Genomic DNA, 13,208 nt, shown 5'->3' with positions numbered 1-13,208 from the left:
GGCAAGAGGGAATTCCAGGGTATCAGGAATGGAGGTTAAGCTTCCCCTTCCACTAAGGGTATAAATTTAGAGTTTTGCTGATGATGATCTCTATTTGGCATGCCTCCATCCCTTCCCTCAGAAAAGCCATAAGCTACACGTGTGCACATGCAGTGGTTGTGTTCCCTCTCCAGAGGCCAGATAGGGTGTAAAAATCTTGAATCATATGATGGTGAACTAGTGTTCAGCTCACTTGTTTCCCAGGGATTTAAAGACTCTCCTTGGGCCTTCTTGGAGAAGAAACTAGAGTTGAGGTAAAGCAATTACATTCTCCTTACACAGAGGAACACCTGCTGACAGTGATGTTGAATTTGCTCCACGAAGATAAGTATACTTTATTTCAAACCAAAAAGCATCTCTGGACACGTAAGGAGATAAAGGAAAGGGGAAAAGAAATCCTTTCCATCGATATTCCATCAAATCGTGGCAGCTGAAAAAATCCAATTAATGATCTTTGTGATGGGAACCCATTAACAAGTTATCCACCAGTAATGCTCACTTTTTTTCTGAATGTGTTTGTACGCTGTGTCTCATTTCCACACATTTAAGAACCTCTCACCACAAATAGGTCAAAAATAAGATCCTTAGAAAGTCTGATCTTTCACTTAAAATAATGTAAGTGGGGATGTAATCTGCAGATAAGAAAGTTTGAGTAAAGTTGCAATCTGGGCCTTCAGTTCTTTTACAGGTTGTGGTATTCTTATAAAAAATTATGCACTATGCCTGCACTTTGTGCTTAGGTAAGCTACAGGCCCTTTCACTGACAGACAAACCAGTGTTCAAAAGGGATAGATCTTTTTTTTTAATGTGACTCTCTGCAGTAATCACACATAGCAAATTACCACCTACAGATTTTGAGAGAGTTTTTATTGGAAGGGATGGTTTGTGTGTTGTTATTGTTGCAGGATGGTTGTGGAAGTTGCAAAGCATCTGTGGGGATTTGGGTTACTTGGCTGAGCTCGAGTCCTAACGGGAAAACAGTTACACTGAATTATGGCACAACAGATGTAGACTGTCTTCAGCTGATGAAGAATTAGTTCAGCTGTTTAAGTCAGATGCTGGTTAAAAACAAACAGTTTAAAAGAAAACTTGCCTTCAGCTCAGTTTTGCATGTTTCCTGTGATTCATTGAAAGTTTGTTTCGACTAAAATGCCACTTACATTTTGGCAATTACGGCAAATACTGGAAAAAGTTTACAGAGCTCTAAAGTCTTAGGTGGAACAGTCTACAAACGCAGTCTGTTAATTCCCTTCTGGATGGCTTTTGTTGCACTATCACCACATGCCAAATGCAGTTTGGAGGTTTTGTGATTGGCAGAATTAACTACTCCAGGCATCGGAGGGGGGGAGGGGGGAGAGGAGAAAGAAAGGAAATAAGTGAGAGAGGGGGAAATGAATTATTTTTGTTCTAAACAGCCAATGAGACATCTGTTGTTTAAAGTCACTCTTGAAGTATATCAGTCAGTTGTTGACCAGAGAGAGCAACACCTAAGTCACAGCCTTGTCCATGTTGCTTTAGATTTGACCACTTCACCATTAGGAAAAAAACCTGGTGTGAATTACTTCAGGTGCCAATGGCAGAATTTGGAGTTATTGTTCACCAGCTGCACGTAGTATTATTTAGGCTTGCTACAAGTAACAACTAAAGGGAAGCTTTATTTTCCTTCTTTCAAAAGCAGTGCATTTTATATTGTCTTTATTTAGAACTAAATATATTTTAATGTGCTTGAAGAAATTGAGAACACAACTTCCACCCATCATTAATTTTCTGAGATTATGTTGAGAAAATAAAATAAAACCTGAGAATCCCAGAGTTGGTTTAATGACTTTTTTAATAAAGTTCATACTGAGATCACTGTTTGTAAAAGTTTATTATCTCACAAAACATGGGTGGCATTTATGTGAACTTAGAAATATGATCACTTTTCAATTTTGAGTCAATTAGAGTAAGGAAAAAAAAGAGCTTGTATCAGCAAAGCACTATGCTTTTTGTTAATTGAAAGTTAAGGTCTTGGTAAACAGGTTACTTTAGTCTGAGCTTGTGAGCAAAATGAAATGTGTCTGTAATTAAAAATATGTAAATTTGGCTTAGAAATAGTAGTGGCCTTTTAAAGGGGAAAGAGCATCAAATTTGTTAATTGTAGAAGTAATCATTAGTCTGTACTATCGTACAGTTACATGCTAAATATTATTTAATATTTAACATCCTTTTGATCAGATTTCACACTAGCTGTATGTAGGTTCTTTTTCTTATTTCGGTTAAAAGTGGCATTGGTGGTTTTATCAGTAATAATTAACTGCAGTCAAAGTCTTATGGTTAGTCACAAGGACAACTTTTAAGATTTTCTCAGTTCCCAGGTTTAAGCCTACCTTATTCAGTCTAGTGATTTTAAAACACCATGATGCCATTCACTTTAGAAGGGCTGGAACATTGAATTGTCCAAACCCACATGAATGGATTGTTTTAACACAAGAATTTCAGGATATACCTTACAAAAGTTTATTCTGCACAGGGAAGGATGTTCACAATATTGTGGTCCCAGGTTGAACAATGTTACAAATAGGGGATTTGTTAGTAACTACCTGTGATCACCTTGCTATTGTGTATGGTAATCAGTCTGTACATAGGAGCTTTCTCTCCAGTTTCTTCTTTGCAGCCTCCTACAATGAAGGAATAATGCCATGTTTATCTGTCAGCAGAGATCCTTTTATTACATCTGTCAACATACTTAGGACTATGAATGACTCAAATTAGCCGCTGCAGTTTCGCTGCAGTATAAAAGGAGAAAGAAAATTATATATTATCTTCAAGTAAGACATACAAAAATTTCAAGATTCAAGCCTTTTTTTTAGGTTTCCTTTATCATGAAAGTTTGTTGTTGAAGTATGAAGGCTGTATAGTGCATGAATTACTTGTAGATAATTTTTAAAACTTGAAGAAAGACCAAAACATTCTTTCCTTTTTTGTGTTTTTTCATCTAAAGATTTTTTTCCATTGGAAAAAACACATATCCAAAAAGGTTTGAGTTTTTTCTTAACAACAGTAAAATCCATATCATCATTCAGACCAATGTCCTACACAACAGTTTTCTCTTGGGGAAAAACAAAATGAAGCATTCTGAGTTGGTTGGTCCTGTTCATTGTATCTTTCATTCTGAAGGTGTACGGATGCTGGATGGAGATGTGACAGACATGGTAGAAGCAAAGTCTCTAAGCCTTAATCCCCAGCACATCCACATCTACAGTGCCAGCTGGGGGCCTGATGACGATGGTAAGACTGTGGATGGACCTGCTTCTCTAGCACGTCAGGCCTTTGAGAACGGCATCAGAATGGTAGGTTGGCATCAAAGTGTATCTCCTAGATCTGTTCTCGTGTGCAGGTGTATGGGCACACATGCCTGGTACATACGGGTGCACAGTATGGGGAAGAGGAAAGGATTCTGAAGCAAAGAAGAGAAGCTTCCTATGCATAAAACTAAAAATGCATTTCCTTCTGTAGTGACCTGATGGTCAGTCCTTCTTGAAGTACCATCTCTGTTCATTTTCAGCTGGAATGTATCACCCTCAGTGACCTTTAAAACTGCTCTGAGGTAATGATGTAACTGCAAGAAAAAATAAGACTGAAAAATGCTACTTTGCACAGCAGTGCCATGTCATCAAATCTGAATTGAAATTAAATTGATTATTTTAAGTGAGTTGGGGGCTAAAAAAGTCCTCACCCACGTTTCATTTAGTGTTTGTGTCTGGTCTCAGAGAACTTACACGCTATTTATAAGTTACATATACATTTCTCTACAGGTCCATGCTATTATGTTTCCTCTGTAATATAGCCCAGAGGTCTTCAGTAATACAACACACAAAATCCTGAATGCCCCTATATGAAAAAATCTTAAGATCTTTTCAATTTTGTTTAAAAATTTACTATCAAACAAATAAGACTACAGAAGGAAATGACAGAGGAACTTTTGATGTCAAAGGCCAGTCTTTAGTTCTTCCTTTTGCCCTCCTGCCTGTTAAATAGATCAGGGAATTCCTCATCTTCCAGCACTCACACCTCTTTCTACTATATAGGACTGGTGGAAAGGATTTTAAAGTTTTGCATTTGAAGGTCTAAGCAGGGGTTTAAGCAGGGGACTTGCCAGTTCAGTGGCAGGCAGCTCTAGGACCATAAAAGAGGGGATTAATACAAAATGTTTGTTTAAAGAGAGTGAAACTTTTGGACCAAAGTGGAACCAGAACGTTGCTGCTGGAACATGGTAACACTGTGCATCAAGACTGGAAAGTGCAACTATTATTAAAGTCAATAAGTGTTTTAACCAGTTATGCCAAGACTGATTTTAGCAAACTCTTCAGACTGGAACGTTTATGCCACATGTGAGAGACAGTGTCTGCCACTGAGAGAGTGTGTTAATTTAAGGTATACCATAAAAAGCAGTTGTAATAGTAAACAGGGACAATGGGTGCAGAGTAGTAATAGCCAAGGTTACAAGAGTATCTGGTCAAGCTGACAGTCTGTATGCACAGTGCAGCATTTCAGGTGATTTACTGTATACTTGACTGTAAGTTGTAAATAAATATATCATAAAATTGATACTCGGTATCACCATAAACATTGCCTGGCAGCACAAGCCTAGGAGGTGTGCATTTACATCTGATCAGAGCTGCATCCCTGGCTTATTTTGGTTTCCTCAATAAAGTTGCATAAATTTCTTACTCTTAGCCTTGTCCTCCCTGCCCCAAAGGTGGGTAAGACTACATGCTCACCGACCTAGCAGTTAAGTCATGAAGAGCAATTACTGAAATACTAAAGTAACGACAGGGACTGTGTGCTTCCTATGCTACGTGATGTTAAAGGCATGTTTCTCAAACAAAGTTCCGTGAATGCTTTATAACCATGCAGCCATGAACCACTGCCTTCCTTTCACTTGGTCATATGATGACCATTCTGTGTGGTGCTGCAGATTTACGTTTTCACTTGTTATACATTTTGTAACATGTGAAATCTAGCATAACAAAATACTCAAGCACATACTTAACTCTACCCTGCAAGAAATTCCAGGGGCTTAGCTGATAGATTCTGCCCCAGAGAGCTCTGCTGTATTTAGTAATCATTACTAAAATGGCTGTTGAAGTGCTCTTGTAACAACTTAACAAGTATATAGAAGGCCAAATGCACCTCCATTACAGTTTCCTATGCATCATCAGCCCTCCTTTCAGATGGAATATCAACACTACCAATCACCCAACAGTTTACTGCTGTTTGACAGTGACCACAGAGATGAAATAAAATAAAGTGTTGAAGGGGACCCTAATGGAACTGCAGGATGCAGGGGAACTTGAACAAAATAAGTTTTATGCTTAAAGATATACATACGTTAGTTTGAATGTCTTATTTCATGTAGGTAAGACAATTGTGAAAAGTTCAACCCAAATTTCTGTACCAGAAGAACTCAGCCATTTCCTCACTGAAATCTCATACTGGGGATAAATCCCATATAAATCGAGAATGTGGAATAATTTGCCAAGACCGTGGCTCTTGTCTAGAAGCATCATTGTTCCATTGTTATTATTATAGCAGTATTTGAGGATACTGTACAGAACCCAGGTGAATTTCATTTTACCAGCACATTGTTTTATATTAAGTACCAGTAAATAGTGGAAACAGTATTTAATTTTAAAATTCTGAGATGGTCATTCTTTTCTGGTGACAATGAAGAGAAGGAGTTTGGTATATTTTTTTGAAAAATAGTAGAAGTCAAATTATTTTTAGTATTTAGTTTCTACTTCATTTTATCATCTTTTTGTTCTGCCTGAAGTTGCCCACACAGAGTTGAATATATCTAAATATTTCAATATACTTGAAAATTTTGTCCATCTCTGACTATCAAAGCTTTTTCATTTCTACTAAGGAAATAAAAATTCTCTTTAAAACTTACATAAAAATCATACTGATAAGAAATACAAAATGTTTAAGATTAATCCCCAATTTTCATTCTTTAAAATGTAATATAGACTGAAAGATTGCCAATCACATAATCACAGAATCACAGGTTGGAAAGGACCTCAGGGATCATCTAGTCCAGCCTTTCTAGGAAGAGCACAGTCTAGACAAGATGGCCTGGCACCCTGTCCAGACGACTCTTGAAAGTGTCCAACGTGGCTGAGTAAACCTCTTTCCTGGGGATATTATTCCAGTGGTGACTGTCCTCACTGTGAAAAATTTTCTTCTCGTGTCCAGTCAGAATCTCCCCAAGAGCAACTCGTATCTGTTCCCTCCTTGTCCTCTCCTATGTGACTCCTTGTGAAAAGGGAACCTCTATCTTCTTTGTACCTACCCCTTCAATGTATGTCTCAATTACCACCTTCTTTAAAAGGCTTAATTTCCAGACCAAAAATTAATTTTAAATTATCCTGTTCTTGTTCTTTTTAATAAACCATGCCTTTCCATGTTCAGATAAAGGTCCTTTTTCTATATTTTCTTACAATGTCATAAGATGTGTCATTTTAAAAGACAAGGCAAATGGGAGAAGAAAAGATGAATTATCTCTTTGCCAAAATAATCCTAAAATTAGATCATTGTCCAAAGTAATGAATGAAGTACTCAGCCAAAGAGAGATTTCCCCAAGCAGTCACAGTAATTGTGCAAATAATAATAGGCAGACAAAAATCCTTATTACATTGTGTACAGATCTTGACCTTCCTTTTTTAGAAATATTGAACTGAACAACAATAGTGTTACATCTAGTATGATATCTGTGATGTAAATGAAAGTAACATTGGTACAGGAAAATTTGGCAAGACCGTCTTTCAGATCTACACAAAAGTTCATGACTGATATTCTTCTTTTATTGTGCATATGCACACACAACTGGATAATATTTTTTAAAAATGGGACAGCAAAGGGGAAGGTCAGGATTTTTTAAAAACATCTGAAAAGGAAATTATGCTTGGCTTGTTTAATTAGGAAAATCAAAGGTGGTGCTGAGTAACAACTCTGAATAGAGTATAATTAAACGGAATTATTACTTTTTTTAATTATGAAGTAAAAATTAAATGGATGCAAGAGCCACAGTTGCTTATTCAGTTTCCTGAGAGACTGGGATGCGTTTAAAAATGCCTGGTTTAACTTTAGAGCGTATTATTCCAATTAACAGCTCATACAGGGTGTTTTAAAATCTGCTGAGCTAATATGATTACTCCTTCCAAATACTGCAGAGAATAACAAGGATAAATGACTACAGTTTTTCCGTAGAGTACCATACAGACAGCACATGCCATGAATTGAAATAGACAAGTCTATTTAAAGAAAGGATACTGGGTAATAATTGAGTTTACAAAATGACAACCTAACCCACAAGCTAAATATGCTTTAAAAATTCTGCCCAGGGTGAAGGTAAAGGAAGAGGAAACCAATTTTTAAACCTGTCTCAAGTACCATGATTTTCTGTCATCTTTAGGGTATTTTGTTTTAATTCTATTAAATTTGCATAATTGAGTTCAAAGAGAAACCTTGGAGACTTTGCTATCAAACAATTTCTATGCAAATATAAAAGCTCCCTTTATAGCATGCTTCCGGTTGACAAGGTCCTTTTCTTGGAAATAGTGCAGTCATACGGGTGGAAAATTCTAGAGGCTTGTGTTTTAAATATCAGTGTATTAGAAGTTGTAGACCTAATAATCTCAAACATAATTCCATTATAATCATGCAGAACTTTCCTGAAACAAAGGGCAGCATATCCAAAAGTAACACATTCAAGCAAAGATTAGGTATGCAATGCCACATTTCACCCTGTGTTCAAGAACAGACAGCGTTGCAAAACATGGTTGTGGCCAAATCATGCAGTAAGACTGTGCTGAATCTGGGACAAAAGGGAGAACACAAAAGCCTTTGCTTGATTCAGAAAGATAAAACCAAACTACCATTAGACTTTAGAACAACTGTGTCTCACAGTTTATAACCATAATGCTATAAGCACTTGAGAGACTTAGGCTCACCGATTCATGGCTTTCTGGTACAGCATTCAGACTATATTTTTTTCTATTCATACAAATAAGCTTGCTATTCTGGGATCAGTCTCAACATCATTTGGAGAGTAATGTATTTCAGATATTCTGACTTGTTCTTTCACTGCCGTTTGGCAAAGACCTAATAGTCAAGTTTCTGGATATATGACCCCTGTTGATATTTTACATTGCAGGGTTTCAAAGAGCTGATTATCTCACCTCTTCAAATGTCTCGCCAACTGCATGCTTTATGTTGTTTGTTCTCCAGTACCCATAAGGTAGTCCAAATCAGCAACAGGGCAGGTCATCCTTAGTACAACCTAAGAGACAGGGAAATCTACATGAAAAATTTTGGCTTTCTTCCTGCATCAGTGCAGGGGCCTTCATCTTATTGCCATGACACCATTCTGTTTAGTGAGCTGGACACAAGCCAAAATGTTTGATGGACATTAATTATCTGATGCTGTGTGGCTGAACCTCCTGTGAGAACTCGGCTTGGTTCCTTCCCTCCCATCATCACTGCCCCTTCTCATCTCTCTCGCTTCACCAACTTTGGCTGCAGAGTGTGTGTTCAAAGTGTTTGCTGGGAGCACAAGGCTCTTTTACAATCACTAAACAAGCCTCCTACCCACATGCAAAACAGAGAAAGGCAAGGGAGGAAAAGGGAAGAGAAGAAAAAGGAAAGGAGAAAGGAAATAAAAGGATTTAATGTATTTTATTACTACTACTACTACTACTGTATGCTTCCACTCCAAAAGTGGAAGAGATTGGTTTGCTGCCTGTGTTGTACCACAGATGTTTCCCTTAAATTTATTTGTCCTGTCATCACTTCTCCGCGTCATTCTGAGTAGGATGTGTTGCCTACGCAAAGAGGAGTTACTCTACTTTGCCAGAGCATTGCACTATAAAAAACAGAGACAGAAGTTACTGCAAGAAGACTTCCAGTCAAATGTCTCAAAATAACTTCCAAAATGGCTGTCATTTTGTACACTGAAATATTGTGTTGCACAGAGGTTAAGACCAGATTTTTTAAACCGTGTATTGTGTTTGTTCACCTTTTACAGTTGCCATTTGAGACTGAATAGCACATATCTCTGTGTGTGCCTATCTCAGATCATATATAGATAGGATTTGCATGCACAAGACCAACTGCACTTTTTCTAGTTAGTTGGCCAAAACTTACTTGTTGAAGATCAATCAGAAGAATTAGTGCTGTGCTTGAGGAAGGTCTCAGAAGACATCACTTCCAGTAACCCAATGTAACCTAATGTTAGGTCCTGGCATATATCTATTATATGATTTGCATATATACTTTGTGCCCCTATTGCATCTATGATGTAATATCTGAACATGTGATATTATAGTTACTTCAACATACCAAGTTAAACTTTGGGTGGCTCTGTACTACAGGTGGGTGCTGACTATGGACCAAAACTGGAAAAGCCATATGGCATTTTAACATTGTAATTTTTCCTTCTGACATCACAAGACATAGCATCATTGGCTTGAAATAATATTCATAGTTCTAACATAAGAAAAGGCAATTAACATCTAGTCCTGGCCTTCATCATAAGCCAGATGAGCAAAATTTCATCCAATTATTGCTGCATCAATATCCCTGTTTTCTTGATTTGTCTGTTATTTTCTGTTTTCTGTACATCTTTTGGGAAGAGCCAGTGTTGAATGAAACCTTTTATGTCCATGGCTGTACAAGTCACTAACAACCTTCACTATTAAAAATATATCGCTTGTTACTCATCTAAATTTCTTTGTTACTTTTCAACTGTAAAATGCCTCTTCTGCTATATTTATAGTGCATCTTATGGTTTTAGAAATCTCCACATGTAAGTAATTACAGATTTTGTCCAAGTGATCTCTTGGATAAATTAAATTGGGACATAGGGACATAAGACAGGAAATGACTGTGTAGGTCATCCAGTACAGTTCTCTACTATCACAGGCATCATGTCCTATAAATACATTCAGCAATTTGTATTCTAGAATTAATTTTAAAATTTTCCCCCTCTCTTTCTGTTGGGCGACTGTTTCATAGCCATCACTAATCTATTGGTTAGAGACTTTCTTCTATGTTACAGCCAGTTAACTCATGTGCAGTTTTTTGCCCATTTGTTCAAGGGCCAAAATTGTGCTTCAGCTTAAATACCTTTTCTCCTTCCATTTTTCTTTCTGACATATTTATAGAACACATTCCCCTCTCAGACTTCATCTTGATGTAATAAACAAGCTACATTCAATAATCACTTAAAAACGAGGCTGTCCGTCTCCTTGCTTATCAGACAGAGTACTGCTTCTCTCCACACCTTCCAGACTGAATTCTTTTCTTGAATGCAGGTGATCATAATTACTTCACTAACATGTTCTTTCTTTTTATGTCAAAGTCACCTCATAACTTTGTTTCCCTGGCTCATCCTTAAAACACACTACTTCATTAAGCCCATATTTCTCCAGCATAGCCCACGTCATCTCCAGTACAACCACCTCCACATCGCTGTTACATTAAACTTAATTTTCTTTGTTTCGTTACTGATTTCTTGGAGGACTCATCACATGTTTTGCAGAAACCAGACAGACTGGTTCTAATACATTTCTCCTCATAAAGTAAGTTATCAGAGAAAAACTTAACAGATTTACCTGGGTTTCTAAAGTACACGTCGCATATTAACCTGTTTCCATTAATGCTGGTGCATCTTACTATTCTTTAAAATCTTTTTACAGCCTTAACAGTAATGTTTTGTATATTCAGTTTCCTTCTCTTAGTCAGAATTTCCAAACCACGGTTCATTCCTGTAGTTCTTTCTGAAACACTTTATGTTTCCCAGGATTATTTTTTCAAGTGTTGGTACCAGAACGGGGCACGGAAGTTGCAGCCTTCTCTATGCACACATAGTACTGTTTCCCTGTTCCCTGCACACGTTTATAGTCACCCTGCTTACTGATCCAAGGAGCAGACTAAATTTAAGAGCAGCTCATTGCCAGTTAGTTATCTGCCATGACCCTAAACTCCCTTTCAGAGTCACCGCTTTCCAGGAGTTTGCCCACCCTCCTGTACATCTTACTGACAGGCTTCATTTAAGCCTTATTACTTCGCATTTGGCTGATATACATATCTCAGGATGACTTAATGGCTTTGCAAATGTGATTTATACTTGATATGATTTAGTTTTCTCCAGGCAGAGATTGCCCAGCAAAAATGAGGTTAGGTGACAACCTTAACACATCATTAAGCTAATAATACTTCCTTGCTCTACCATTTGCACATAGTTAGCAACTTTCAGCATTCAGCCAAGGTAAAATTAGGGATATTGCCTTTCAGTAAATTAGATAGAGTTTAGGTTCAGTGATACCTGAATGAACTTTGATAATGTGCACTTAATTTTGTTTTGGAAATATATAAACAAAGCTAGCCTTAAAATTTCTCTCCTTTGCTTTCTGTGAAAGTGAGCTTTTTCACAGACAGTCAACATATAGTACAGTACAAAAGAAAAAAAACTAAAAATGTTCTTACAGTACATTTAGTGGAATATACAAATCCTAAAACGCAGTAAAATTTGGAATGAGAGTTGCAGGAAAATATACCTCAAAATGTCCGGTTTCCTTACCATGTCACAAAGTGTACTGGAAACCAAAACTGTTTAGTTACCTCATCCCATCTCACACATATATGGAAACTGTTGTAACAAGCCAGAAAAGCATTACTGCTTTTGGACTTGCCATCAAAAGTAGCCTCTGGTTTTGGGTGCCCAGCCTGAAACAGGTGATATATTTGAACATAAAAACCCACACCATTCTTGTTGTGTGGTAAATCTTAATTTGGAAAGCCAATACTGAAAAGCAACTTTGGCAAATGGGTCTCTTTTCATACACTTAAGTACATGCATTTCAGAGAGTGCATTTTTGAAACATGGATCTGGTTACTTTGTATGGGCTGATCACATATTCTCTATATTCATATACTTGAACATCAGCAGAATCTATGTATTTCTATGTGTCTTGAGGGGAAAAAAATAGATTTCTGAAAGGCTAATTGCTGGAAGTTTGGCATCAAGAGTTTTTTCTGTGGATAGAATTTAATGTAAGTTTAAGGCAAAAAAACATAAGCACAATGATTTTGCACACAGCCTAAATGTTCTGTTTCCTCCTAAACAAATGCCGTGGGAGACAAACTGCACAAAGCGATTACGGCAGTCCTCAGTCTGCAGAGGCAGAAGCGGAGCAGCCTTATTTTTCTGCTCATCTACTGAAAAGCACTAGATTTGCAGAAAATTTTAGGGTTTTTGTTGCACCTCAGAAGTTCAACAGATATCTCAAAACGTGAAGTTTTCCATAAGAGTCTGATATAAGTAGTGAAACAAGAGCTTTGTGGATCTAGTGGCATGGACTCATCTGTAGAGCATTTAATCAGGTGGTAGTGTAAAGGCAAGGAGAACTGCCTGAATCCGCTCTATAGAATGGGTATTTGTGTGTGAAGTCCATCCAGTATCCAGTCCTAACACAGATATCTTTCTTGTGCACCACCTGTTTACTTTGGCTTTGTATGCAGAGACAAATTCACCTGTCATTAACTAGAGACTCTTTGTGCAACAGAAAATTTGGAAAACCCAGTTCTTGTTTTATCGCAGGTGTTTACAATATACAGCTTGCTTTATCACAGTAACAATATCATCAACAACAGTAATGATAATAAGGAGAGGTAGCCTGAACCAGAACTGAGATTCATGCAGCCCTGTAGATGGCTCTACTTTGTTTAGGAAAATGAGAAATTCATTCCAGCATTCCACAGGTTCAGATTTCAGGTTTCAGCCAACAGTTCTTTTGGTTGCACTTTAAGCACTAATTATAGCTCTGTGGGGAATATCCTGGAGCTGTTTAAGCCGTTGCTTTAGTGAAGAGTTAAATAAAAAATACAGCACATGCAAGGATGCATTTTGAAATGTTCCACTGATATATTCCAATAATTATTTTGTTAATGCATGCATGTTTCTGATTATTCAATACATTAGGGGTTTTTTGCACACAGTACAATATTTTCACGCTTCAGTATTTTAAAGTTATCATATCCTATAATTTTTCCTTCTTTTTGTCATGATTAAATATTTTGTCTTTTCTTAATTAAAAAGCTGGTTCAGAAGTAGCCAAGAAGTTTAG

General features: G+C 37.2%; 1 protein-coding gene across 2 annotated transcripts in view; it reads left to right on the top strand.

Annotated features, from left to right (window-relative positions):
- LOC104048953 (proprotein convertase subtilisin/kexin type 5-like) overlaps positions 1 to 13,208 on the top strand; it is a 198,447-nt gene that overhangs the window by 103,700 nt on the left and 81,539 nt on the right. For both annotated transcript variants that reach the window (XM_064438917.1, XM_064438919.1), the window contains one exon: positions 3,199 to 3,371. In XM_064438917.1, the coding sequence (XP_064294987.1) occupies positions 3,199 to 3,371 (173 nt within the window). The remainder of the gene's footprint in view (positions 1 to 3,198; positions 3,372 to 13,208) is intronic.

Source organism: Phalacrocorax carbo, chromosome Z (assembly GCF_963921805.1).
Source record: "Phalacrocorax carbo chromosome Z, bPhaCar2.1, whole genome shotgun sequence".
In the NCBI taxonomy this organism is placed as follows: Eukaryota; Metazoa; Chordata; class Aves; order Suliformes; family Phalacrocoracidae; genus Phalacrocorax; species Phalacrocorax carbo.
Note: the sequence above shows the minus strand (reverse complement) of the source record. Positions and strands in the feature narration are given on the sequence as shown.